Source organism: Nipponia nippon, unplaced genomic scaffold (genome assembly GCF_047370975.1).
Source record: "Nipponia nippon isolate SJK-2023a ecotype South Korea unplaced genomic scaffold, ASM4737097v1 scaffold_1, whole genome shotgun sequence".
In the NCBI taxonomy this organism is placed as follows: domain Eukaryota; kingdom Metazoa; phylum Chordata; class Aves; order Pelecaniformes; family Threskiornithidae; genus Nipponia; species Nipponia nippon.
The window spans coordinates 25,433,576-25,458,464 of NW_028262290.1; the positions used below are offsets into that span (position 1 = coordinate 25,433,576).

At 41.4% G+C, this 24,889-nt stretch overlaps 2 protein-coding genes across 6 annotated transcripts; both read left to right on the forward strand.

Annotated features, from left to right (window-relative positions):
• MTERF3 (mitochondrial transcription termination factor 3) lies at positions 1-17,627 on the forward strand. Of its 3 annotated transcripts, none has more exons than XM_087749292.1 (8): positions 1-153; positions 659-1,007; positions 3,145-3,297; positions 4,322-4,511; positions 9,333-9,480; positions 10,775-10,846; positions 13,679-13,840; positions 16,160-17,627. In XM_087749292.1, exons 2-8 carry the CDS (start codon positions 680-682, stop codon positions 16,352-16,354), a joined length of 1,248 nt encoding a protein of 415 aa, XP_087605418.1. In that variant the 5' UTR covers positions 1-153; positions 659-679; the 3' UTR covers positions 16,355-17,627. The 3 variants fall into 3 exon arrangements, with proteins under 3 accessions (XP_087605418.1, XP_087605430.1, XP_087605425.1); XM_087749304.1 differs by lacking the exon at positions 1-153 and adding an exon at positions 183-360; XM_087749299.1 differs by lacking the exon at positions 1-153 and adding an exon at positions 372-553.
• Positions 17,628-19,640: 2,013 nt separating this feature from the next.
• UQCRB (ubiquinol-cytochrome c reductase binding protein) lies at positions 19,641-24,455 on the forward strand. Of its 3 annotated transcripts, XM_087749311.1 has the most exons (5): positions 19,713-19,727; positions 20,502-20,626; positions 21,015-21,086; positions 22,871-23,037; positions 24,214-24,455. In XM_087749311.1, exons 4-5 carry the CDS (start codon positions 22,876-22,878, stop codon positions 24,289-24,291), a joined length of 240 nt encoding a protein of 79 aa, XP_087605437.1. In that variant the 5' UTR covers positions 19,713-19,727; positions 20,502-20,626; positions 21,015-21,086; positions 22,871-22,875; the 3' UTR covers positions 24,292-24,455. The 3 variants fall into 3 exon arrangements, with proteins under 3 accessions (XP_087605431.1, XP_087605437.1, XP_087605433.1); XM_087749305.1 differs by lacking the exon at positions 20,502-20,626 and having other exon boundaries at positions 19,641-19,727; XM_087749307.1 differs by lacking the exon at positions 19,713-19,727 and having other exon boundaries at positions 20,475-20,626.
• Positions 24,456-24,889: the final 434 nt, after the last annotated feature.

Consider the following 24,889-nt stretch of genomic DNA (forward strand, 5'->3'; position numbering starts at 1 on the left):
GGGGAGGCGGAGCCGCACCGCCCCTAGGAGCAAGCGGTGGGAAGGTCTCTTTTCTGCCTGCCTCCTCCCCCGCTCCCGAATGGTCTCGCCCGAGTTGGGGCGGGGGGGCACGCACGTGGGCTGGGCCGCGGGCGGGAGCGGCGCGAGGGGCAGGTGAGGGGTTGGCGGGTCCCGGGGCCGGGCGGGCGGCGGGGCCGAGGCCGGGCTGGTGGCGGGGCCGCCGCGCTCGCCCTCGCCCTCCCGCGGGCCGGGCTCGGTGCGTGCGGAGCGGCACGCCCTCCGGCAGGCCGTACGCAGAGGCTGCCGGGCTGGGGCGGCCTGCGAGGGGCGGCTTCCCCGCGCCCTGTGGCGGGGTGTGAGGTGACGGCCCTGCGCGGAGGGCTCCGTCTTTCGGGGAGGGTTTAAGTCCTGGCTGGGCTTCCCCCCTGCTCCCAAGGGAACGGCTGCCGTGCGGGGTAGCGGGCGGTGGCGTTCAGAGCCCGCTCTTCTCAGTTACTCCTCCGTTGGTCACGCGTTCAGAGCCTCAAAGCAGCTACTTACTGCTTTGTACCGAGTAATTTCTGCTTTAATGCTCAGGGAATTGGCGCCCATGTTCCCAGCCCTGCGGGCGAGCTGAGGCAGCGCCCGTGTTATTCCTCAGCCCTTTTTCTCCCGGCAGGATGCCGCGCTGAGGTGGAAGATGGCTTTGTGGGCTCGGCAGCTCTCCCGCCGGTGTTGCCTGCTGCAAGCGGCCCGTGCTGCTGGATTGCCTCTGAGGCTGAGGGGCCGCAGCAGCACCGCACAGGCGTGTCCTGGGTTCGCCCCTCTGGCTCTGCTGCCCTCTAGAAATGATCTTCCGTGGAGATGGCAGGCATACCGGCATGTATCGGTAGGAAGCTGTTCTCCACCTGGCAGTACCAAGGATGCATCCTTTTCTTCTCCTGAAAGTAACTTGCCTTCGCCAGTAAAACAGGAACAAGCAAAACCTGAAACATTACCTGATCTGAATGCAAAAATACTGTATGAAGGTAAGAGGTTAGGGGTACTGTTTCTCCTGAACTTCCAAATCATGTTTTCAGTGTTACCCTAGGTTCCCCTTTTTTGGCCTGTTTATCTAAAATACTTATCTGAAGTTCCCGACTTTCACTTGGTTTTAGCCCCATAGTTAATGCAGAATTCCTGTGGTCACCTTTAAGCCGATATAAAGATACGTTTTGGGTAGAAATGTCGGTCTGGAGCTGCTGTTTGAAGAGCTATTCTTTTTGTAACTCTACCTGCAGCAACTGAGCATTTGCCTTTCCCTCATAGTTGTACTGGTACGAAATAAAGGGGTTGGTTTGTTGGTTTTGGGTTGGGTTTTTTTTTGAGCAGGAGTGGGGAAGGCCACCCCTGAAGCAGCTCACGCAAAGCAGCCGTTTGAATGATCAGGGATGAACAACAGGAGGCAGCAGAGTGTGAAGCCTGCTTAAGTGCAGCCCTGATGAGAAATGTTCGTCAAACTGTCTCCTGAGGCAAGGACGATAGATACAAGGTCGCCTTGGTGTTGTTGCTCTGGGGAAATTGCCTCACTTTTCTCTACTTTTATATCTAAGTGAGGATAAAAAAAAATACCACCCTCTGAAAATAATTCTAGTATGCTGAGGAAACTTGCTCTGGATTACTAAGCAGTCTTGTATGTTCAGATTCTGCTTTGAGCCCAGCCAACTTGGATCCTACAGAGCTTATTTTTGGGGTGGCTCAGAGCTGCAACTGAGATCTGTGTGTTTGTGCAGCTGGTTCTGGAAACAGTGCTGCACCAGAACTGACAGGTCAGCCAGCTCGTATGTGTCTGCACCTGCGGTGCATTTTATTTATGTGCCAGATTTTTATCTGCCAGCAGACTTACTGTTGTGTATGTGTGCGTGTGGAGCATTTTGCCCAGTTGGCAGTGTATATAACGGAATAAACATAATTGCGAACTTTTTCGTTTGGGTAACTTGAGGTGTGTTTTCTGATAGGACGTTTAAAGAACTTAGAGCGGCAAAAAAAAAAGAGCATCTATGCTTCCAGAATGGACCCTGGTGTATATTGGTTCGGTCCTTAACAAGTTGAAAGGAAATGCTTGATATCCATATAGATTCCTAGAGAGTTCTTATTACTGATTAAGGTGTAAATGTTGTTAAAAACGTTTTACTGTTCTTTTGTTTCTGAGGTTTTGAGAAAAAGAAGTGGCAAGACCTTCAACAGCTATTGACCTAGTCTGTGCAACTCTTCCTAGAACAACAGAATCTTCCTACTTATTTTGGAACCTGTCTTGGTAGTTCTGGTGTGGCTTTGTTTTTTTGACATGGAATAGTGTTACCCTGGTCTCTAGGAAGTCATTGTGCGAAGGTACAGGACACAGAAAATCCTGATCCTGAAGAGTTTATAATTAGGGCTGTTGATCAGTAATCAGTTTGAGGTGGATGCTAGCAGTCAGCCTGCAAAGCAGTAATCTTGATCTAGCTGCTGGAAAAATAGATCAGTTTAGAGAAATATTTTTTAAAAAGACATTGCGTTCTGTGACTTGGAACACTTAAGGGGAAACAAGCATAATGATGTTTGCCTGGAAACCTTCATGAGTAGGAAATGGAGCTTGACTTCTTTAGCTGTTAGAGGTGGTGGCAGTCAGCAGCCATTCTGTAATGGATAAGACATGATAGCTTGATTGAAGTTGGCTGTGAACTACCTTGAAAGTTAAAACAACTGCCGTTCAGGCATCAGATTCGGAAGAGGCACAAAGTAGCGGGCTTGCCAGGTTATGAAAAATAATCTTTGCAGTAGCCTTTGATCTGGATATGATCAGGCAAGAATACATTTGTGAAAACATGAAAGAAAATTCTTTTTCAAGAAGGTGATGTGATCTGTTGTCTGCAGTGATTGAGGCACCAGACTGAAGGCAGGCTTGCTGGGTACTGCACTGAGATCCCACCACATGAGCAAGAGTTGATGGGCAGTGACAAGGAGATGGAACAGAGACAAAAACTGGGAGTAGAGTCTATGTTTTCAAATAATAATAGATTGTCTGTTCTTCTCGCGCAGTGTTCTTGCATTTTGAAACGGATTTTAAGAGATCGGTATAGCGTTTGGTGGGAGTAGCTTTGTCTTTCACAAAATGCATTTGGGTCTTCTATATTTGTTTCTTAGACTGGGATGACATCCCACCTTCATCTGCTTTGGAGGAGATTTCTGAGGAAGAAGCTGTACAGATCATTGGAGAACCGCTTCTTCCCCTTCAGTCTTCTACACTCCGAGATTATGTTGATCACTCAGAAACCCTGGCAAAACTTGTCCACCTAGGTATGTGTGATTTTATTTATGTGGTTTGCCTGTATCCAGAGCTTTGGAGATTCTATAATTTGTGTTTTGATCTTACTGGTTGCCTTGTAAGCTTGAAAATAAGAACAGTGACCAATAGCTAAGGGCAGCAGAACGTTATCTGGGGTAAATGGAAAGAGAGAGAGGACTGCATGACTCGCTAGCAATGCTGTATTAGTTGCAGACAAGCCTGGCTAGCTTTAGTCCCTTAGTGCTGTGGATGCTAAAAGGAGGCATCTCCCACAGCTTCTGGAAGTGGGGAGCACTTTGTGTAACTTGATTGGTCTCTCTTCTTTTGGACTGGTTAAGGATGCTTTCTTTGCTGCAAAAGAAATTGCAGCTCTCTGTCCTTGGAAGGAAGGAAGGAGAGCGGCTGCTGTGCAGAACCTTAGAAGTGGGGCACGCTAAGCTGGAGAGGCAAGGAGGAAGGGATAGAAGAGAACCTTACTTCTCATCAAAAAGCACTTGGACTGTGCAGGGATAGCTGAGTTCAAGGTTGCTGGCCACCTCCTTGTTTCCCAAAAGTACAAGGAACACTAGGAGGAGGTTGGAGAAATAAATATTTGAGAGGGGGAGATCTGGCTCCGTGCAGTAACAAATTGCTATGTGTGAGCCAGTATCCAAAGGCACTTCATTGCAAAATTGTCCCCTTCCCTTGTATAATGGAGCTGGGAATTCCTTGCACACATACTTCTGTGCAACAAGAGTAGGTCTCTACATGTGGCACGTGCTAGTGTACCTGATTCCTCATGTGCAGGATTCACTGCAAATGTCTTCCTTCAAAAAATAAACTTAGTGAAAGCGACTAGAATGCCTGCTTGTTTTATCTGGAATCTTTCCACAATATTCAAGGTGTTGTGACCTTGCTGTGTTGAGCAATATGAAGCATGCTAAATCAGTGCAAAAAAGGAGTAGTCCTATACATTTCAACATGCCTTCCTGAAACAAATATAGGAAGTAGGGTCTGTGTTTTGATTAAAACAATATCTAATTTTGTTTGTTGTAGGAGTTGACTTATCCCAAGTGGAGAAACGTCAAAAGGCAGGACAACTCTTACTGACCTTGGACTTTGAAAAAGACATAAGAAAAATACTTCTGTTTCTTAAGGATGTGGGTGTAGAAGACAGTCAGCTGGGATCATTCCTGACCAAAAATCCATACATCCTTGCTGAAGATCTGGAAGCTTTAGAAACCAGGTAAGCCTTTCAAATACCAGCAGGGTGTTAAGCCCCTTGGCTTGAAGATCTGGTTTCCCAGTTGGCTTAACCTGGTCTGAACCTGTGTTGCTGCTGCTTCCTTTCTCACTCGATCCCTGGCTCCATGTCCCTGTGCCTTCCCATCAGTCAGCATTAACATGTGGTGGTATCACAAGTCAGGTCAACACCCTGATCCACCTGAAAACTGTCCATTAACAAATTTTACTGCTCATCCCTGTGTCTCTGCCACAGAGGAAGCAGCTTGCCATCCTAGGCCACTTGCTTTTACCTGTGTCAGCTCAGATTTCAGAATGTTGGTCCCTGAGGCTTTATGTAAATTTGTAGAACAATATTAACCTCTTCAGTCATGCTTTGAAACCGCTCTTCTAGGTGATATGTCTACCCATACCTTTTGAATTCTGCAGTAAAAGAAGCGGACCAGATCTCTTCTGTCTTTACTTCTAATAGCAGCAGAAGGTTTTGGTGACTTTTTTTTTCCTTTTTTTTTGAGTCCAGCTCAAACTGAGCACAAGACTACAATGAACTAATTTTTGTGTGCGTTCACACTTGTATGGCCCTAGACTGTTCCTCAGTGTCACCCAGCTTGTCTATGCATAAGGGTAAATACCAGTCTCTTTAGAAGATTTAATATCTTAGACCAAAGCTTATATAGTTAGCTGCCCTGTGGAGTTTGTTTTGTTTTTTAAGATTATTTGTGTCTGTACCAAAAACACCAAAGGTGGAATTCTTTTTTTTTAAGAAAAGTCATTGTGTTTATGGGTCTGTCTTTCTTCTGAGACAGTAGGGGAAACAAGCTGTTTTCTCCATTTACTGTCAAACTTTTGCTTTCTGTATCACCCTCTCCTACTCCTCTCTGTTCTTTTTAATGTCTTAAATCTAGATGCTGCGTACTACAGACTGTACTTCATGCAGTCTAGCTTATCAGAGAACACTAAGCAGAAAATGCTGTATTCTGAATATAAAGGCTACTTGAATGAAAGCAAGCACTGAAGAAATAAGATGACTATATACACATATTCGTCTTTCTCCAGCAGCATGACTTGCAAAGTGATGGGATTTGTGTTAGAAGTTGACTGAAGTCTGCTGATTTCAGTAATTCAAGTGTTATCTCAAACTGTGTAATTGTATTTCTTGTTCTCTGCCAACAGTGAGACTTCCTCTTGAATGGCAGTTGTTATTTCATTAACAAATCTTTGTCTGGTCAGCTCTAGAAATATAATGGGATAATCCTGCAATGTAAAGTAGCTTTACAAACCTGTGGCTGAGTTAAAGGGAGAAGGTGATCAAAATAAGAATATTGAGGAGCTGTGGCAGATTTACCTGGCGTGGTCTAAGACGTTACTGATAGCAGCTGTCCGTTCTCCCCGTGTTGGAAATCGACCATCGTTGTACTGTTTTGTCACATGTGTGTGCATCTTGGCCACAAGAGTGCAGATTTCGGCTGTTCCTTCAGTGAGCTTAAGCTGGGATGCTGGACTTCATCCTGAAGTGACTGAGATACCTGTGCTGATGCTGGTCAAGTTGAGGTCTTATTGGTTATAACTGTTAATATCTGTTCACAGAAGTCTGTCCTTAGTGGTTTTGCATTGTTAACTTTGGAGGACTAGTTCTAGAGCTTTAAAAAGGGGGTTTGTATTTGTGGCAGAAAGCCTTTCACTTCTAGAGAAAAATCTTCCTAAAGCTATATAACTGGAATTAAAATATTCAAGATCTTTTGAAATAATGTATTATAATAACATAAATAATCTATTTTTTTTTAGTTATTCTTAATTCTTCATTTATCTGAAATAACTGAATGTATGTTTTAGGCCTGTATTTTCATGAATCCACAGTCACTTTTTGCAAAGGTGCTTTGCCCTAGGGATGGTGTGGTGGCTTGTAACTGCGTTCCGCTCTTCCTCCTTGTTGGTTTATGGATACAAAGAGCTTCTCTGTATTCCTTTGCTTTAGTACATCTTTCCAGGTTTTTGCAGGTGGGATCCCATTAAGACGTGAGAGACTTAAGGTACCAGCACCAGACTATGGGGTTGTACTTTTTTTTTTTTAAAAACTTATCTGTGTCTTGTAGTTATAGAGATCCTAGCTTTCTTTACTCAGCTGTATTTGGTGTCTACCTATAAGAAGTTTGATTCTGAAATGGAATTACTTTCTTCTTCTGATTCATACTTGCATTAGGTGTGTTGATTACAGAAAAAATGGCAGGAAAATGGACTTTTGTTCTTAAAATTACCCCAGACAGGCTTGCATTAATTCAGCAGTTCTTTTACCAAACAACTTGTGTGTGTGCACTTTGTAATGATCTCAAAACATCTTGGTCTTTAAAAATTCCAGAAAAGAAAGTCTTTTTGCTTGGCTCTTGCATGTAGTAGCTGTCCAAGACAGAAATCTGAAAATATGTCTTTTTGGAAACAGGCACATTAGTAGACTCATGTCTAACATAGACCTGACTTTTCTTCTTTCTCCTTGGTTCTTCCATCCTCCTGTTCAGTAAGTGGCCTTTCAGAAACAACATCCAAAAAGAACCTGTGTCATTTTTCAGCAGTAGTTTTGAGTCTAGATGGCAGAGTTGCTTACACTCCTCTGAAGAGAGTATTTTTTGCTATGATAAGCATTCTGACTTTCCTGTGAAGTCAGATTTGCTTTTCAGTGACTGCCCTGTGGCACTGCCTGGTTAGTAAAGTAGGGGCTGAACAGGGCAATCCAATTTCTTAATTTTCTGCAGCTTGATTTTTTCAGTAAGTTTATCTCTGGCACTGGTGAATGCTTTCCTGCAAGCTTTAAAGTAAGTGTGCTGCGGAGGGTGTATGGCAGGCTGTGAAGTGAATGTGTCTCAGATAGCTGTCTTTTGAAAGCTGAGTATCACCTTTGCATAAACACTTCGGTGCAGATGGACATGGTATTGGTTACATCACTCTGGAATGTTTTATTGCTATGGATTCCACGTTGCCAGGAAACAAAACACAAATTTCAATAGATTTGGCATTTGACTTCAGATAAACACTGTAAAAGTCAAAACATTCCATAATTCATAACAATTCTGACAGTTGCAAATCAGTGTCTGTACTGCAGCTGCACCAGATGCTTTGTTTTACGGTGTTGTTAATGATGACTTAAAACTGTTAACACGCTACATAGAACTGCTGACCCCTGTAGTAGAACGAGGGTTAACCTTGGTGCCAACACTCACAAAGTTATCTCAGACTTTGGTCAGCTTGGATGATTGTGCTTCTTTAATACATCAATTTCTAGAGTCGGGTTATTACAATCTTGCCATACCTCTTTTAAGCTTCTTGCCTTTCCAGGATGCGAAGAAATGCTTCAGGTGTGAATCTTAATGACTTGTTAACAGAAAACCAAGTGGGGGGGAGTCAGGACAACCAAAAGGTTTTATTTTTAATCTGCTATTTTAGGTATGTTTCTAGGATGCTTGGCAGTCGTGCCCTTGACAAACTGAATGGAAGAAGTATAGTATAGCCAAGCTGCAGCATTCAAAACATAATGGGATAATTTTTGAAGGGTCAATTGTTTATTGTTGTGTTCTGCATTTCTCCCCCTCCTAACCTCTCCTTGTCTCTGAGGCTCCTGCGGTTCCATCAGCGTTGTCTGGAGCCTAGGCTGCTACCTTCTGGGTTGGTGTGCCTGCTCAGTTAGAGAATGGTCCTCTAGAGCCTGTTCTTAGATCTTCTGTCTAGAGGTTTTTGGCTTGTGCTGACTTCATTTTTTAGGGTTTGTGGAAAGAGAGGGAGGTTGTAGTGACTGGAAGGTGTCTTTATTTTTTCTCCCCACAAGACACAATTTAACACACAGCCCATCTTTTGCAGAATATCTGCTTCTGCAGAATATTCTGCAGTCTGTTTAGTATCTTAATTACTGCCAGATAAATTCAGTTCTTGTATGCTCCAAGTTCATCTGACAGCAAGTACTTCTGTGTATGCTTATCTGTAACCAAAGTTCAAATTGTAGTTCAGTTTTTTTGTAAACGGTGGCACGTGGGTTAATCATGTCTCTCTTTATTTTGTGTGCTGTATTTCCCCTCCTTTCCTTTTTCTGGGAGCTATGGTAATAATCTACTGCAAGTAGTACTTGAAACAGGATTTCACTTTCACTGAATTCAACAAAGTTTGGAAAAAGTTTTGAGTTGGAAAGAAAGCAAACTCTGTTAAACATAAAAACTTTAGTCAGCTCCTTCCCCTTTCTGACAACCAGATGTTTTGTAACTAAATCCTTGGACCAGTGACTGAAAGTAGGGACCTATTGTAACAAAAGTAACTTCAGCTGATTTAGAAATGTCTTTTTGGACAATGTCTTTACAGATAGCATTGTTGTATGATATTTCTACTCCAGTGCTATTGGCAAAACAGGGATGTATGAGCTATAGTACTCTGTTCTTTCAGCAGTAGAAATGGAATTCATTAAAATAGCAAAAGGCTGTATATATCTTCTTGTCCATACCCTATGATGATCTATTAATGTGTTTGCAATCTGGGAGACAGGCTGGTAGTTAAATGTAGGTTAACATAGTTATCTGCTTAAGTACAGCTGGAAGGAATTAAAATCTGTCTTCAGTATTGACATTCTGCTCTGAGGTTTATTTTACTTCTAATTAATTGGAAGGGATGGTATTTTGCTTTTATGATAACTGCACATTTCCCCCTAATTATTTTTGGCAGGGTTGCATGTTAATGCTAGAACATCTGTCCGTTTATAAGATATCACTGAGGAATTTAAGCAAGTACTGAATAAATGGAGGCAATAAAATTTTCATCACTGGATTTTATTTTGTTTTTGTTCTCTTTCTAGAGTGGCTTACCTAAAATCAAAAAAATTTGGTAAGGCAGAAATTGCTCAGATGGTCTCAAGAGCTCCATATTTGCTGTTGTTTTCAGTGGAAAGACTGGATAACAGATTGGGTTTCTTCAAAAATGAACTTGGCCTCAGTGTAAAAAAGGTAAAGCCTGAACTCTTTAGGTACTTTGTCAGTGACAACTGTAAAGCCTTGGAACACGAATACTTCAAGTGTTTGGAGGTTATCCACAAGTATTAGTGACATTACTGATGGTAACACAGAGGGTTACAGGAGGATAACATGATTTTCACTGTCTGTAGATGTAATATGGACATCTAACATTCAAAGGTCCTGAAGTACAGTTCTTGAAGACGATCTGCTGCAGGTTATTGTCAAACAAGCATGTGTGTGTCCAGTTTTATTATCTGAGTTGGGTCAGAGGACTGAATCCATTGCCGAAACAGCAAGCAGCTTTTTTAACTTCTAGAAAATGAATTGGCCCTTTTCATCTCTTCAAGATACTGTAGCATACTTAACTCCTGGGTGAAAAATAGCCTAATCTGCAAATATCATATCGAACTAAACGCTAAATCATATGCTTAGCTCACCAAGAGTAACCCCTGGGTTCGCTCGTGAGTGCGTACCCCATTATGTGCTTAGCAGGTATTTAGAACCATGCTTCGGGATCTTAAGAAGAGGCAGTAGCTGGACTTTCCTGGAATTAAGTGGGCAGTGTTAGTTGTTTCCTGCAGTAGCTGGGGATTGCAATAAATGTCAAGTTCCAAGTGGAATCTGGTGTTCTTCTATTGGCTTCTATTAGCGGAACAGTCATAGCTGTCACAGTGCCTGTTGCTGGCCTTTCCATGCTTGAAGTAAGAGAAACCCCTTTCTCTGGAAAAGGGTTCAGTCACTGCCTTATACTCAGGGCAGATTACAAGTAATCACATGGCTTAGGGGATGTGGAGTAATTTCTTGTATTGCCTTAGTACTATGGTCTAACCAGATCCCGAGGCGGACAAATGCCACTGCATTTGAAAAATCCTTTTATACCCTCTATCAGGTAGTGTTTTGTTTACTTTTTTTTTTTTTTTTTTTTTCAAAAAAGGTGGGAAAAAACAACTTGAGCACTGAGAGAGATTAGGCACTTGAGCATGCTTTCTGCTTTTGGGGTATGCTTTTACTCCTTTCTTCCTGTCTGTTTCACAACAGCTATGTTATTTTTTTGTTTTCCAAACAAACATATTTGAGTAACTTTTTGCATCTTAATATACTGCTGCTTCATGCAAACTCATCTTTGGGGTAGAGATAAATTGAAATGCAAGTGAAAATGCATCCCTCTTGCAACCAGAAAAAAAAAGTTTATACGAGATCTCTCTCTCTCTCTCTCTTTCATAGATGGATTCACAAACAAGCTTTCAATAATAATCTTTCATTTGTGTGTTTTCCCTAATTGTAGACAAAGGATCTGGTAATTCGTCTTCCAAGGCTATTGACGGGCAAATTAGAGCCTGTAAAAGAAAATCTTCAGGTGAGCTTATTAGTAGATATTAAAAGTGTATTGTATATCCACATAGTTTAAGAGTTGTCAAAAGATGAAATTCCTGGAGGAGAATCCTTCACAGAAAGAATTTAATGAAATAATTTTAGTGGAGATATAAAATAACCGAGGATTTTGTTAAACAATTTCTTTTCCGCTGTAGCTTGCATACAGCGAACGTGGAGCTTACAGCATGTGTGGAGCAGTATCTTATTCTGTCTTCTACTCTGATGTAGGTTAGAAACTTCATCTGGGTCCCTTCCTGCCAAAAGTTGCCATCTGATGACACAAATTGTTACCCATTTCTTTACAACGAGTGAAAAATAGGGCCTGCTCCCTCCCTTCCCCCCCCCCCCCCCCCTTAATTATCATGGTTTTTTGCTAGCTTGGATTGTCCATGAGGATTTAGGAGCAAGAAATGTGCAGTTGATTATTTTCCTCTTGGCAGGTAGCTAGTCTGCCAAAATGTGCATTTGACACCTATTGTCCGATAGCAGATGGTCGTTATTAACAACTGTTGGGTAAATAACTTCAAACCCACAGGGACTCCTTTCCCTTTTGAAAATGTAACTATGTATTGGTTTAATTATTGTGCTGTAAAGCTATCTAGGCCAAACAGCATGATGTAGTGTAACAATTTAAGAAATCCCATTATCCTATAACGCACAACTATGAATTAAAATATATAATTTTCAGACAGACTCACTGCTCTGAAACTATTAAACACTGGGAATCTTGCAATCTGAAATGTGTGTGTGGTAAGGGAGGAGACTGGAACATAGCAGACTGTTCCAATTAATAGTGCTTTCTTTTTAATGAACATTGTTTCCACAGGCTAGGGATTCAGTATATTATAATGAATGTGTTTTTAAGATCCTCAGTTCTATGCGACTATCTTGTCTATCTGCCAAAAAGTGTATAGTGTAGCATCCTTATTTTTAACATGCTCTAGAGAGAGAGGAAGGATTTTTAGGCCCTCGCTGTTAAAGTCTACTGATGCGTAGAAAGAAGCTCCAGCCTTTCAGGAGGTTGGATGTCTCAGATTCGGGATCTGGGTTCAGACCTGTATGCCCCAAGCTGGTGGTGGGCTGGCAGTACTGAGAAAGTGAAACCATATAGCAGCAGTTCAGAAGTGATCTGGCAGTATCCCTCATTCTGAGTGGGCTGTTATTGAGAAACAACTGCTGCAGCTGATACTGGTTGTCAAAAGATGCCAGTCATGGACTAAATGAGCTGAAGGATGGCTTATTCCATCCTCTGAAGGTTTCATCAAGCACAATTAGAGATTCACTGATAGGGTAAAACCAGAAAGCTTGCATTACCACTGCCTGCTGTGGGAATCATACAGAGTATGTTCAATATTGCTGGGGCTTACACAGTAAGGATATTAGTAACTCTCTGGACCACATATGCTGAATATTAAATATGTTTGCTGTCAAACTGAGTGCAGTCAAAGCAACTTAGACTTCAGCTCACCGTTCGTGTCGAAAGAGAGCTGTTCCATTTCACACAGTAGAAAAGAAAAGCTCGAGATTCTTGCCACAGTTACCTCTACAGCGGGGCCAGCTATACATCTCCACTGATTTAACATCACGTTTACTCTTGATTGTGTATCCTAATGCAGTAAGTTACCCCTGCCCACTCAGATCTGTGAAAGACACCACTACCGTGCAAACACATCTCTTAATACTTGAATGCTGTCTTAGTTGATTAGTATTTCCTGTGATACGCCAATATTTATAAAGCAGATAAAGAAGAACTGGGAGTTGAAAGACCTGATTATAGTCACCTCTAGCAACAATTCCTTGTAAGGATCTGGAAGTCCTAAGGTAGCTTCAGAACCCAGATTCTAAGCCCTTCCCTTTGTATTTGCCAGGCAGTTTTGGAAAAGAGCTGCAGTCTTGGCACATCAAACTGGAAAAAACAGAAAGCACCACCTTTTTGCCAACTGAAAAAGTACCTGAGTTGTATTTGAAAGTCTGGTTATGTTGACTGACAAGCACACCCACTTCATGACTAAAAACAAGCTGCTTGTAAATGTCACTGGGGGATAGAAGAAATGGCTGAGTTACCAGACACTCTTGTGTGCTGAATTCCTTTCTCAACAACTCAATGAACTGCTTGCCATTCTGCACTTTGGGAGGAGTGCTCATGATTTTATTGAAAAAATGTGTTTTGTTTTCTTTTTGGGAAACCATAATTGAAGTCAAGGCAGTCTCTGAAAAAGACATCTTACTTTATACATTAACCAACTGTAAAATAAATGGAATACACTGCATATTCTACACATCTTTCAGGTTCAACAGACTTCCCTTGAAGACTACAGGACTGAAATTATGCTCCCTAATATAAAAATATAACTTGGATACATTAGCAAAATAAATAACACATTAACAAAAGTAGTCACTAGCTATTTGATTGCGGTGTTTTACAGAGCTCAACAGCTCCACAACTAGAAAGTCGCTTTCTTTTGACAGCTTGGTATTGAAACTGATAAAAGACTCTTAGGGGAGAATTTTTATGCTTGTAACTGCCATGCATACTGAGACACAGCTTTTTTCAGACAAGCTGAAAAATACATAGCATTCACAGAAGTCGTCTTTACTTCAGGGGCACTCTATAATCAAATTACACTTTAATCCAGAATAATAAATAATTTGCACTGTCTGACTTGAGAAGAACTGGAGTGGCAGATGTGTTGCATTCTTGTTGCTGTGTGACAAAGGGTAGAAGAATTTTGCATTAGTTTATTTCAGTGACATGTTAAAATACGCTAAGTTTGCTATAGCTGACTTTTGAGGATAAAATTGTGCTCTTTTTCAGGTTTGTCAGATTGAACTTGGTTTTCAACGTAATGAAATTCAACAGATTGTGTTTAAAACCCCCAAGATTTTAACTGCGAGTAAAAAGAGACTCAAACAGACATTTGACTACTTACACAACATAATGGGCATTCCCCACCACATGCTTACTCGCTTTCCTCAGGTGAGCGGTTAATCTGGGAATAAATTGTAGGTGCTCTTTGCACAGCTGCTTCACTAGTTTGGTGCTGAAGGTGGGGCCTCACTGTATGCAGGACACATGTGAATTCTTCAACTTGTCTGTGGCTTTTACTCAAATTGGAATAACTTTTATTAGCGATTCAGCAAGCATTGAGGATTCCAGTGTGGAAGTGCCCTTCTTCTTCCCCTGGCACATGTGACACCACCACCCCCAGTCTTGTGAATTTTTAAGTTTTCAACAGAAGTAGTCATGCTCATCTCTTCTGGATTCATGCAAGAGAGATTACTGCCTGCTTAGGGATTCCTTGTCCTGAAATCTTACCGAGCTAAGAGACATAAGGGAAGACAGATCATGCAGAAGATCTGTTCATCAGATAACATACACATAAAAACATTTATTTCAGATTTGTCTAGTTAAAAAATAAATTTTATAGATCCTAGGATCTGAAAATATAGTTTAAAGGTAAGAGAAGTTCTGTCAGGCAATCAGATGCTCATTGATCTTCCTATTGCTGTGGCAATAGCTAAAAAATCACAGGAGTGAAAATAGATTAGTTTCTTGATGACTATCTTATTTTTTTCTATCTCCTCATTACTATTAGTCTCTCACAAATTAAAAGTTGAAAGCATTAGTCACTTCATCCAGTGCTGACATGCAGTCACACTAGCTTCTTACAAGGAAAAAAAGAAAGCACAAATTACAACTTCTGAACAGCAAGTATTTTCTTCCTAAAGCAAGTCTAGTAGGGAATCTTAACTGCCTAATCTAACTGGCTAAAAAGCCAAAATTATACGGGGAAAATAAAACTACTTCCCAGGATTTTGATTACTTATCTTGCTATTTAAAATGTCTTTACATAACAAGGATGCTTGCAATAACTCCAATCCATGTGTCACTTTTGCCCTCCTTGACCTGTAAGTGACCACAAGTCTTGCTTACTTCCTTCTCAGTTGTCTTATTGTTGGCTTCATGGTGGTTCACCTCATTATTTCTCTTCCCTTTGTTTGGAAGGCTAAGTGGAGAGTTTCCTCTGCTCCTTGTCCTTGGTGCAGTCACCCTCTCTCTTCCCTGTCCTTCCCTTCCATCCTCAAAAACTGTGAGTTCCAGGATATGGCTAGTGCAACTCAGTCTGTATATGGTCTGGCCATTAACTTGTGCATCCACAAATGCACGCTTGTCTCCATCTGTTCTTGCTTCTATCCTGAAGGACAGTAATGCTGAAAATAAGAGGCATACAGGATTTTTTGGTCAAATCCTCTCTGGTGTTACAGCTGCTGTTGTAGCCATCCTTCCTGTCAGCTAGCTCCATAAACGGTGGTTAAGGTTTTTCCTGTCTTCAGACTCCCTCTTAAAATTCAAGGAAGGCAGAGGAGGAACAGTAGTTTTGCTTTCTGTCCTAGTTCAAATTAGTTTGCATCCTCATGAAATCCTTCCTTCAAGTAGTGTAGTCTCTCCTTTTTAGTAAAAACTCTGCTCGCTTTCATTGCTGTAGCATTCATGTTTTCACCATGATCTTCTCTAAAGCAGCATCTCTCTGTTCAGTTGTACTGCTCAGAAATGCAGAGTTAGAGCTCTGCTTTTAAAGGCTTCTTAACTGTGCATCTCTTGTCTTCCCCACTTCGCTCTTTTTAGATGTTCCACTGATTTCTTTCATGTTTCCCTTACCATTGTTCTCCCCTTTGACTGTCTAGAAGTCTTTTTCTGACAGGTATCTTCAAAGGTAGGCATTGCTGCGCAGCAGAAGACAAGTGGTTGTTTTGAACCACCGCACTCTGCCTTTTGGCTGTGTTATGACAGGAGGCGCAGCCGCTCCTCTTCTGTGTTGCCGCTGTGCAATTCACTCATTTGTATTATGCCGTGTGGTCACCTGTTCATTTCTTCCTTAAAACAATGCTCGTCTGAATCTGACTGTATAAATAAATGCTTCTGATAGTATAGGGAAAATGCTTAGGTATTCTCGCTCCCTGTTTCTGATGTCTCCGCTCCCCTTTCTCGGCCGTGATTACACAAAAGTCACATAGTTATCATATATAAACTGTCATGCTTAAGAGAGTTGTATCACTCCCTGATTTCCCTTGTGTATGTACCTCAGTATATTGTATTGAAACATTTATTTAGAGTTTAGATGATTTAAACATAAATATAACCTACACGGTGTTTGACGTAAATGAGGAGAAAAGACACAAATTATTTGTTTTCTTCCTAGATCTTCAGTTTGTCTAAAAAATGCTCTTATTTTTGATTCATCAGAGTCTGAAATTTAGACAACCTAAAAGATTCTTCCCTTTCTTTCTTTCTTAGGTTTTCAACTCAAGGCTATTACGAATCAAAGAGAGACATATGTTTCTTACGTTCTTGGGAAGAGCCCAGTATGACCCAGCACAACCCAGCTACATCTCTCTGGACCAGCTAGTATCCTTGCCCGATGAGGTGTTTTGTACAGAGATTGCTAAAGCTTCTATACAGGACTTTGAAAAATTCTTAAAAACACTTTAATTAGTAACACATGTAAAAAGGAATAGAATAAAGTTATGAAATAAACATATTTTATAAAACTACTCCCCTTTATGGTCTCTTAACTTCTTAATTACTGGTTTAAGAAGAAGACGCTTATGAAACATTTGTAGGATGTAATGGCTCACAGTAATATTCTTTATGGTGACTTAAAAATATATTTCAGAAGTATTAGGTGCATATATGTTATTTGTTACTGATGCAATCCTTGTAATGCTAACTTAATTGAGAGTGAACAATGCAGCACACTAACAGAAAAGTAAATTGAAGTGTATTCTTCTTTTTTTTTTTTATTTTCTCTTCTCTTTCAATAATTTCAGAGTTTGGGGAGATGGAAAAACTGGCTAGTGACTTATTCCCTGTCTTGCCCTCTGTCTTCTCCCCTCATCCTCCCTCCCAAAAATTAGAATAACAAGCTAACGCAGTAGTGAAGAAGTGATGTGATTACCTGCTTTCATTTTAACAGCTAATAATGGTATTCTTTTCTTTGTATGGTAGAAAGAAGTACACTGCTACATATGTGAAGCCCCTCGTACAAACGGGCATTTTTCAACAGGTTACAAAAGTGTTTCTTTGTGAAGTTGGCTGCTGAAGTTAATATCCTGAAAGCTGTGCAGTGAAACTTGGTTTGATGTATCAAAAAAAATCAGCAAACTGAATCTAGGCAAATTACAAACCCAAAATAAGCTCGTTCTATATTTCAGGGACATATATAGTTTTATTTTCAGTCACTTTTCTCTTCCGCTTGTTGAGGAGGGGAAGCAGTGTTTCCCCACTCCGATGAGATTGGTATGGCTTTAGTATACAAGTAACCATATGAAAAGATGCTGTAGTATATATAAGTATATACTACAGACAGAGTTATCTTGCTCAGTTGTAACAGCTGAAGTAAATGCTAACATTAGGAATCACAGGAGTATTAAAAGTACTTAATCCTATCAGTAAACAAACCACGTTAATACAGAATTATGAAATGCTTCACAGTGTATTTGGTCAAAGTGAAGAAACTGACTAACGCCAAATGCAAATTGTCTGATAGTTTATTGTTTAGAAGTTTCCATTCTTTCTGTTGAAATAGTTTAAGAAACTGAAATCCAGATGTCTTCATTTGGATTTAAGCTTATTTAATGAAAAAGTCTCAATGTTTTAAAAGCTTAGTGTTGGAACTTAAAATACCAATTTGAGTCACAGAAGTGTAAGAGCCTGAAGAAGATTTTGTATGCAGACAGAAGAATAAAATTCAAAAGGTGAAATTCCCCTAATAGGTGGAAATACAGTAACATTACAGAGACATTTAAAGAATGAGAACAGTAGTGATCTCTGGATCACAACTTGGGTCTTTTATCCAAAATAAAAATTTGGAATTTGAATTACAACACCCAAGAAAAGGAATGTTGTCAGAACAAGCAGGGTGCAAAATTATTTACTGGGGCATCTTCATTTGAAACACAGTAAAAAGCCACAGTCATTGTCTGCAATATATATCTGAGATGCTCTCTTTTGTCTTTCATTCTCATGTTTCCCACTCCGTTGGCCTGGGAAGATCACTTGAAACCCTCTACTGAGTAGACTGTTCTTGCTGGAGATGCATAACATTTCATCTAAAGTGGTGGCTGAAATGTGATGGCTAAACACTTTCCCCCGTTCCTTCCTTTCAAATAAAAATATCTAAGTCTAACTCAATATGCTTACTTAGATTTTAACTGTATGCTAATAAATGTATGCTCTGCTTTAAATGCTAATAACGAACTATAATCTTCACTCTTGTAAAAATTAATGTTTCTAGTAAAACCTAATGTTAATAGAAAGTATGTGGGTTCATAATGCCAAAGTAAAGAGTTTGCTTTTGCAGATTTACTCCGCTGTCCTTATCACAATCTATATTACCATGTGTCAAACCATTATAATATAAATTATATTACAGAATACATACGATATTTTAAATGTCTTAAACTTTGAGCTTTTAATTCCTTTAATATTTTTTAAATGTAAAAATGATTGCTGCCAGAGCTAAACCAGTTTCTTTGAAATGTTAAATGCATGAGCTTATGCCAAAACAGCTTCCCAGAAATACCATGAAGAGAGGAAGCAAAAGATTTTATGAGAGTGCTAAAAGGAAACGGGAGAGAGGACAGAAGAACTTTTTGAGGATCGTGCCAAATACTTCTCGGCTGTAAGATGAAAAAAAAATCTTCAGGAAAAATGTTTGGCGTAGAATTACCAAACTTATTGTAGTCTGCCGTTCTTGATAAGGGCTAGCAGCCTTTTATTGACCATGTTGATTAATTGAGGCTTGGTGGGTACAACATGGCAAAGACACTTTGCGGTCTGCTGACATGCAGTCTGAGCTCTGCGGTTTGCCTGCCTATCACATTCAGCCATGTGCTTTTCTGACTGCAGCAATATTTCTAGAGTAATTCCACTTTTTTTTTTTTTTATTTCTTTAAAAATGCAGTGGTCCCTGTCCGAAGGAATTGCTGGGGACAGGCAGCCATCAGTGCCTCAGAAAACAGAGCCACTCACCTGGCAGCTGTGATACCTGAGCAGAGCGAGCTTTCTGCTGCTTTCTGCGATGGCCTTGATGCTTTGCTTACCGTGCTTTACAGACACAAACCCATTTTGGCCAACGCTCGCCTTTCCCCCTCAGTTTGCTGTTACTGGTCTACCAGTTCAGCTGCCCCCGTTGAGGATGGGGTACCTTAACCCGAGGCCAGCGGTTATTCACACGCGTTCTGCACGCTCCGGGCCACGGCCGCGGCCACGCAGGTTTGCTGGTGAGAACGTGGGCACCGCTACCGAGGGCCGCGGCTGGGTCTACGGTGGCAAAATACTGGGATTTTTGAGGCGCTGCCAGTTTGCAGAGGCACCGTACTGAACGCAGCCGAGCTACGTTGTTCTGAATCTTGGCTTAACTGCCGATTCTTCAACACTGTAAGCAGAAGTTAAAACCATCGTAAGCGCCGTGGGCTTCACCGTGCCCGCCTTAGCCTCTGCTCTGTCGCTCCTCCCGCCCGCGGGCAGGTGCCTCAGAGCAGCCCGGCGTCCCGCCGCGGTTACGACGGAGCTCCCGCACCCGAGGACGGGCTAGCGGCAGGCCGGCACGGCGGAGACCGACGGGGCACTCTCCGTCCTTGGGGATGTTCGCCACCCGCCTGGATAAAGCCGCGGGGGAGCGGAGGCTCCGCCGCTACCGGTCCCGGCCCCGGCCACCCTCGCCACCGCCCCGCCGGGGCGCATGCGCCAGCGCTGAGGCGGCATTGGCGGGCCCGCCCCGCCCCTCGCCCGCCGGGGAGGCTGCGGGTTACCCACAAGGCAGTGCGCCGCGCCGAGGTCAAGATGGCGGCCAGGGCACCCGGTGAGGCGGCGGTGGGTGGCCGGGGGTGGGTGGCCGGTCCTGCGGGGCCGCGCCCTTCGGCTTGCGGCGCTGGGCTCGCCCTGTCCTGCGCTGGGAGGCGAGGCGGGCCGGGCGTGAGGGGGAGATGGGGAGCCGGTGGACGGTGTGCGCCGGGTGTCCTTGACGGGGGCAGCGCCCGCGGCTGGTGTACCGCTGGCGCGGCCCTGGCTGGCGGATCTCCTCGGCGTCCCTCCCGAGCGGCGGCCCCTCGGTCTGGGCCTCGGCGGAGGGAGCCTGGCTCCCACACCGAGGTTTCGTGGGAGCAGTGGGGCAGAGGGTGCTCGGGAGCGCTGGAGGGGCCTGGGGGACTGCTGTCCTGCCCGGGGGCTGACCCGAGCCTTACCTGCTTTCATGTTATTCCTTCTCAAGGCCTAAAGTACGAAGGAATAAGGCCTGATGAGGCAGTGTGCTATGGTGTACTGGTATCACGCGTAGCACTGGTTTTATGGGGTGACTTCGTAAGACAACTGACTCAAAGTCATGAAAGAGAGCTTGCCCTGGCTGCATTGCCCATATTACGCTGTTTCTGGATTTCTAGACCCCTTGTTGAGTTACTTTAATGGTATTTGGTACTGCATTGTACTTGATTACATGTACACTACATTTTTTTTTGCTATCCAAAATCAGAGTTAAGGAAAGATGGACATTCTACATGTGGTGTGTTGTGTTTTTTCTTTTTAAAGTCAGTGATTTTTTTTGAGGTTTCAGTGTTGACTTTCCAGTTGACTTTGGCAGCTCTTTGACAAAGGAGGCTCTGGAGTAGTGTTTAAGTCACTGGAGAGGAGAACAGAAGGTTAACAACTTAATAGTATGCTGGCCTTGAAATCGAATTAACCCATAGCGAGAGCTGTGGAACTCAGGTAAATGATTTGAAAAGTATGATGGTTTTGCTTTATGTAGAACACTATGTTCTTAGCTGAAGTAAGAGTTATGGAGCCTAAAAGTGTCAGTGCTCTCTTTGACAGTGAACTGTTAGCAATTGTTCCAAGTCTTAAAGCAGTCTAATATTCAGACTTAGTGAAACAGAGGTCAAATGGTTGTATGTAACAAGCACTCATTCTGCCTGTTCAGTGTCAGTTAAGGGATACTGAAAAGCAGAGAGACCAAGTCATACACATTCAAATTCAAACTTGATGTAGTGTTGCATTCCTACATGTGAAGGAGGCCAGCAAATATTTGTGTACTGTCGTAGTGGTGTGTAAACGTCAAATTTTATCTTGCTCTGCAACTGATGATGGTCACATTCAGTTGCAGGAGGTGGTCGCCTGTTAGACAGGATTCGCAAGTGGTATTACAACGCAGCGGGATTCAACAAACTCGGTAAGTATTTCATTGAGTTTTAAAAACTCTGCAAATATAACAATCCTCAAACTAGTTATGGTTCATCACTGGTGTACGTATCTGCAGTTTGGCATAAGTCTTTTTGATCAAAATTAGCTACTACTTTTGTGGGGGAAAAGTAAGCAATAGCTTCAGTTATCATGATTGCTACTTAGTAATGAATCAGTGACTTTTCTGTTATTTCTGTGTTTACTCTTGTTTTCACTGAAATAACTTAAAACAGCTAAGGTTAAGCTGGAGCAGTTGAAAAAAACTTTCACAAAGCAGTCCTGAAAGCTTGATTATTTATCTTTTCCCCACCAAGTGACTTTTACTGGCCGGTATCTTCTAACCCAAAGGCTGCCTTTGAAGCTGGAGAGATTCCCACTGATAGCAGTCAGCCTGTCTGCGATACTTCTGCAAAGCATCCAAAGTACAAAAAAGGATTTAGTTAGTCCTGCCCTTTGTATCACCGTAACTTCACCTGATGTCTCTTTGGCCTGCGCAATGGTGAAGTAGGTGTAAAAATAGTGTTTCCTTAAGTAGAGGAGACTGCCTTGATGGTATTGTCTTCAATTTGTTCAGAGTTATTACCAAGTTTGTTTCAACTATTTAGATAGCAGAACTGTTCTTGAATGACAAGAGGATCTGAATATTCAGAGGCTGTAATTTATTGCTGACTGCAATATGAGCGAATCATTTAAAGGAAGTTAACATACCTGCCCTGGGGAAGTTAGAAAAAAATTGCAAGACAACTGTAGAGAAATAAGCTTAGGTTTTTCCTCCAGAGATGCAGTGCTTAGCCCCTCTTTTTATATCTGTCTGCTGAAATTCTTAAAGGCATTTATACTTTTTGCCACTTTTCTGGAAATGCAACTAAAAACTGAGGGGGAACACTGAATGTAATCTAGTGATTAAACTAGCAGCCATGCTCCCTGTGCCTTGAAATAAATTGCAAAGCTGAATTCAAGAATATGTGGCTCAAAAGAAATTTCGGTTTTATTGGGAGACTACTGCCAACTCAGTCACAGGAGATCAAAACCTTTAACCACAAGCCAGCAGGCACACTCTTGTAATCTGCATCAATCTTGGAATGTTACAGAAGTAACATTTTGTCCTATGTTGTTAATACTGAAACTTAAAGCAGGGTTGGTTGAATTTCCTTTGTTCCACAAACAGTGTGGGGATGTTCTTGGCTTTGAGAAGACTAGGTACTTCTTCCTGATTTAACTTCTGATTTGGGGCGGCATGGGAAGGAACCCGCTCGTGCACAAACATCTAGCTTCAGGTTTCCATAGCTTAATATAGTCAGTGGAGATCTAGTTGTTATGCATAGTGGAGTTTGAAGAATAATTCTTCAGTACTGAAGTAGTCACATCTGTGTTTGACTGACTTGAATGGATTCAGTGCTCTTAAACCTTTTACCTAGACAGTCATCTTAAATACAGTTATAAAGTTAGATGAGTGTAAGTCCACCCCTCAGATCCAGAATAGTTATTTTTCTGTATATATAGACTCTTATGCAACACATTGAATTAAATTACCCGTTTTCCCTTTTCCTCCTTAAGAAAAGGAGTAAAACCAAGTAAATAGAGTACGTGAAAGCCAGTGTTAGAGTTTGTTCTCTGTAGGCAATTAGTGGTTCTTGTCTGGATTGCTTTGGTTTTTCTTCATAATTTTGCATGAGAAGTGTTTTGCCCATGTTACGTAGAAACACCTGTGTCAATCCTACATCTTACTTAAGAACACTTACTCAGCGATATTGTAAAATCTTCTCGGTACAGGATTAATGCGAGATGATACATTGTATGAAGATGATGATGTAAAAGAAGCACTGAAGAGACTTCCAGAAGATCTTTACAATGAAAGAATATTTCGCATAAAGCGAGCACTAGACTTAAGCCTGAAACATCAGATCCTTCCAAAAGACCAGTGGGTGAAATACGAAGAGGTATGTGTACAGGGTGTTTCCAAGGTGGAGGTCTTAAACGGCACTGTTGTGACTGGTCTTTGAGACTTTCAGTCTCTGAAGAGATAACATGCTTACATGTTCTTCATAATGATTAAGTGAGTGTGTATCTCATAGGATACCTCTGGAAAACACAGCTTTTGATCACTATTTAAAAAATCTCTGTTTTTCAGTGGAAATTAGAAAATTTTGCTCAAGATGACAAAAACTTAAACTACAGCTTAGAGCTGTAGCACGTTGTTTGTATTCAGACAAAATATTTCTTCTAAGCTATCAGATAAAGAAATACACTGTAACTAACTTGGAAATTCTTAGAAAAGGTCTCTTGCTGTTCTGATTAATTTCTTAGTTTTATAGAAAATCTCGAGCCAATGGTTTTATTCATGAAGATGCCAAGGAAAAATAATTTAAAGGGAAATCTTGCATTCAAATAAGTGCTGTCGTGTAATTTGAAAAACAAACTACACTTTCCTTTTCAGATGTAACTATATTTTTCTTTTTGTAGTGGATTGATTCATAGACTTTGCATTACTGTCCATCTCAGCTTTCTCCAAATTACCAGGCAGAGGGGAATCTTACCATTAAACTTTTGACTATAGGATAGTATAAGGGTATTATGTTTCTCTATATAAGCAGAGGCTGTTTCTTGTGGTGTTATTGGTCATATTTAGGTAACTACTGCATTGAATAACTGGTTGCATAGTTCCTTAAGCATCAGTTTGGTTTGTAAGTGTTAAACATGGTCAAGGTGTTCCGTCAAATCCAAGTTTACAGTGCTGTTCAGCAGTTAAGTTAAAAATGAGTTTCTCTAGAGTGTTACAGTTGGACTTTGAGCTAATTAAAGTGGATCCTGTACATTTGGGTATCTGCCAAAAGAACATTGTTTCTAAAGGTATAGCTGGAAGTATCACTTTGCTTGTTAATGTTGGCGAGGCATTAGGAATTGGTGGTTGCTGCAGTAAAGAACTTGTCATTGCAGACTTGGCAGATGCAAAGTTTACCTTTTCAGAGTAAGTAATGTTTGATTTCTTTTTTTGTTGTTGCTAGGTTGGGTTTTAGTCAAATCTGAGGAGGAATGAGAGACAAGTAATCTGTAGGAATGGCTTGAGATGTTTCTGGACCTCCCTGTAAGTTTAAATATATTCTCTTCTTTTTCAGGATAAGCATTATCTTGAACCATACCTAAAAGAAGTAATCCGTGAAAGACTTGAAAGAGAAGCATGGAACAAGAAATAACTATTGAACTACTTCATGCAAATATCCACATATTTCTGATATTTTAAAACATTTGGTTATAGAAGTCTACAGGGAGGCAAACGTGAGGCTGAGGAATACTGTTTCAACTTGTTCATTGAATCTGTTCATCCAACTAAAATAAACATGTCAAAGTAGAAAATCTACTTGGAAGAGTTCTTTGTAAATGTTAACAAGCTAACGTTCAGATCTTTCCTACGAGCATATACATTACATATTAGCTTAGTGGTATGCAGTCTTCATTCCAGCTTTTGGATTCTTACTCTTTTCAGAGTACAGCTGTTTTCTGCAGTTGTAGGGCTAGATAAGAAACATGCAAGGCTGTTGGTGCTAGTTGCTCTGTTAAAGTAAAAAGAGTGCCCGTTTCCTTCATCACTGCTTCCTGGAGTGCTTGATGTTACAATGGCATCATGAGACAGCAGAATATAATATTCTGTGCATCTAAACACATATGTATTACAATAACGGAAAACATAGATGATCCCTTAATCACAGAATCAGGAAATATTTCACTAGCTTTTTATACCATATACATTGTTAATCCTTAAAAGACTATTTTCATAGAAACCTGATAGGCTGT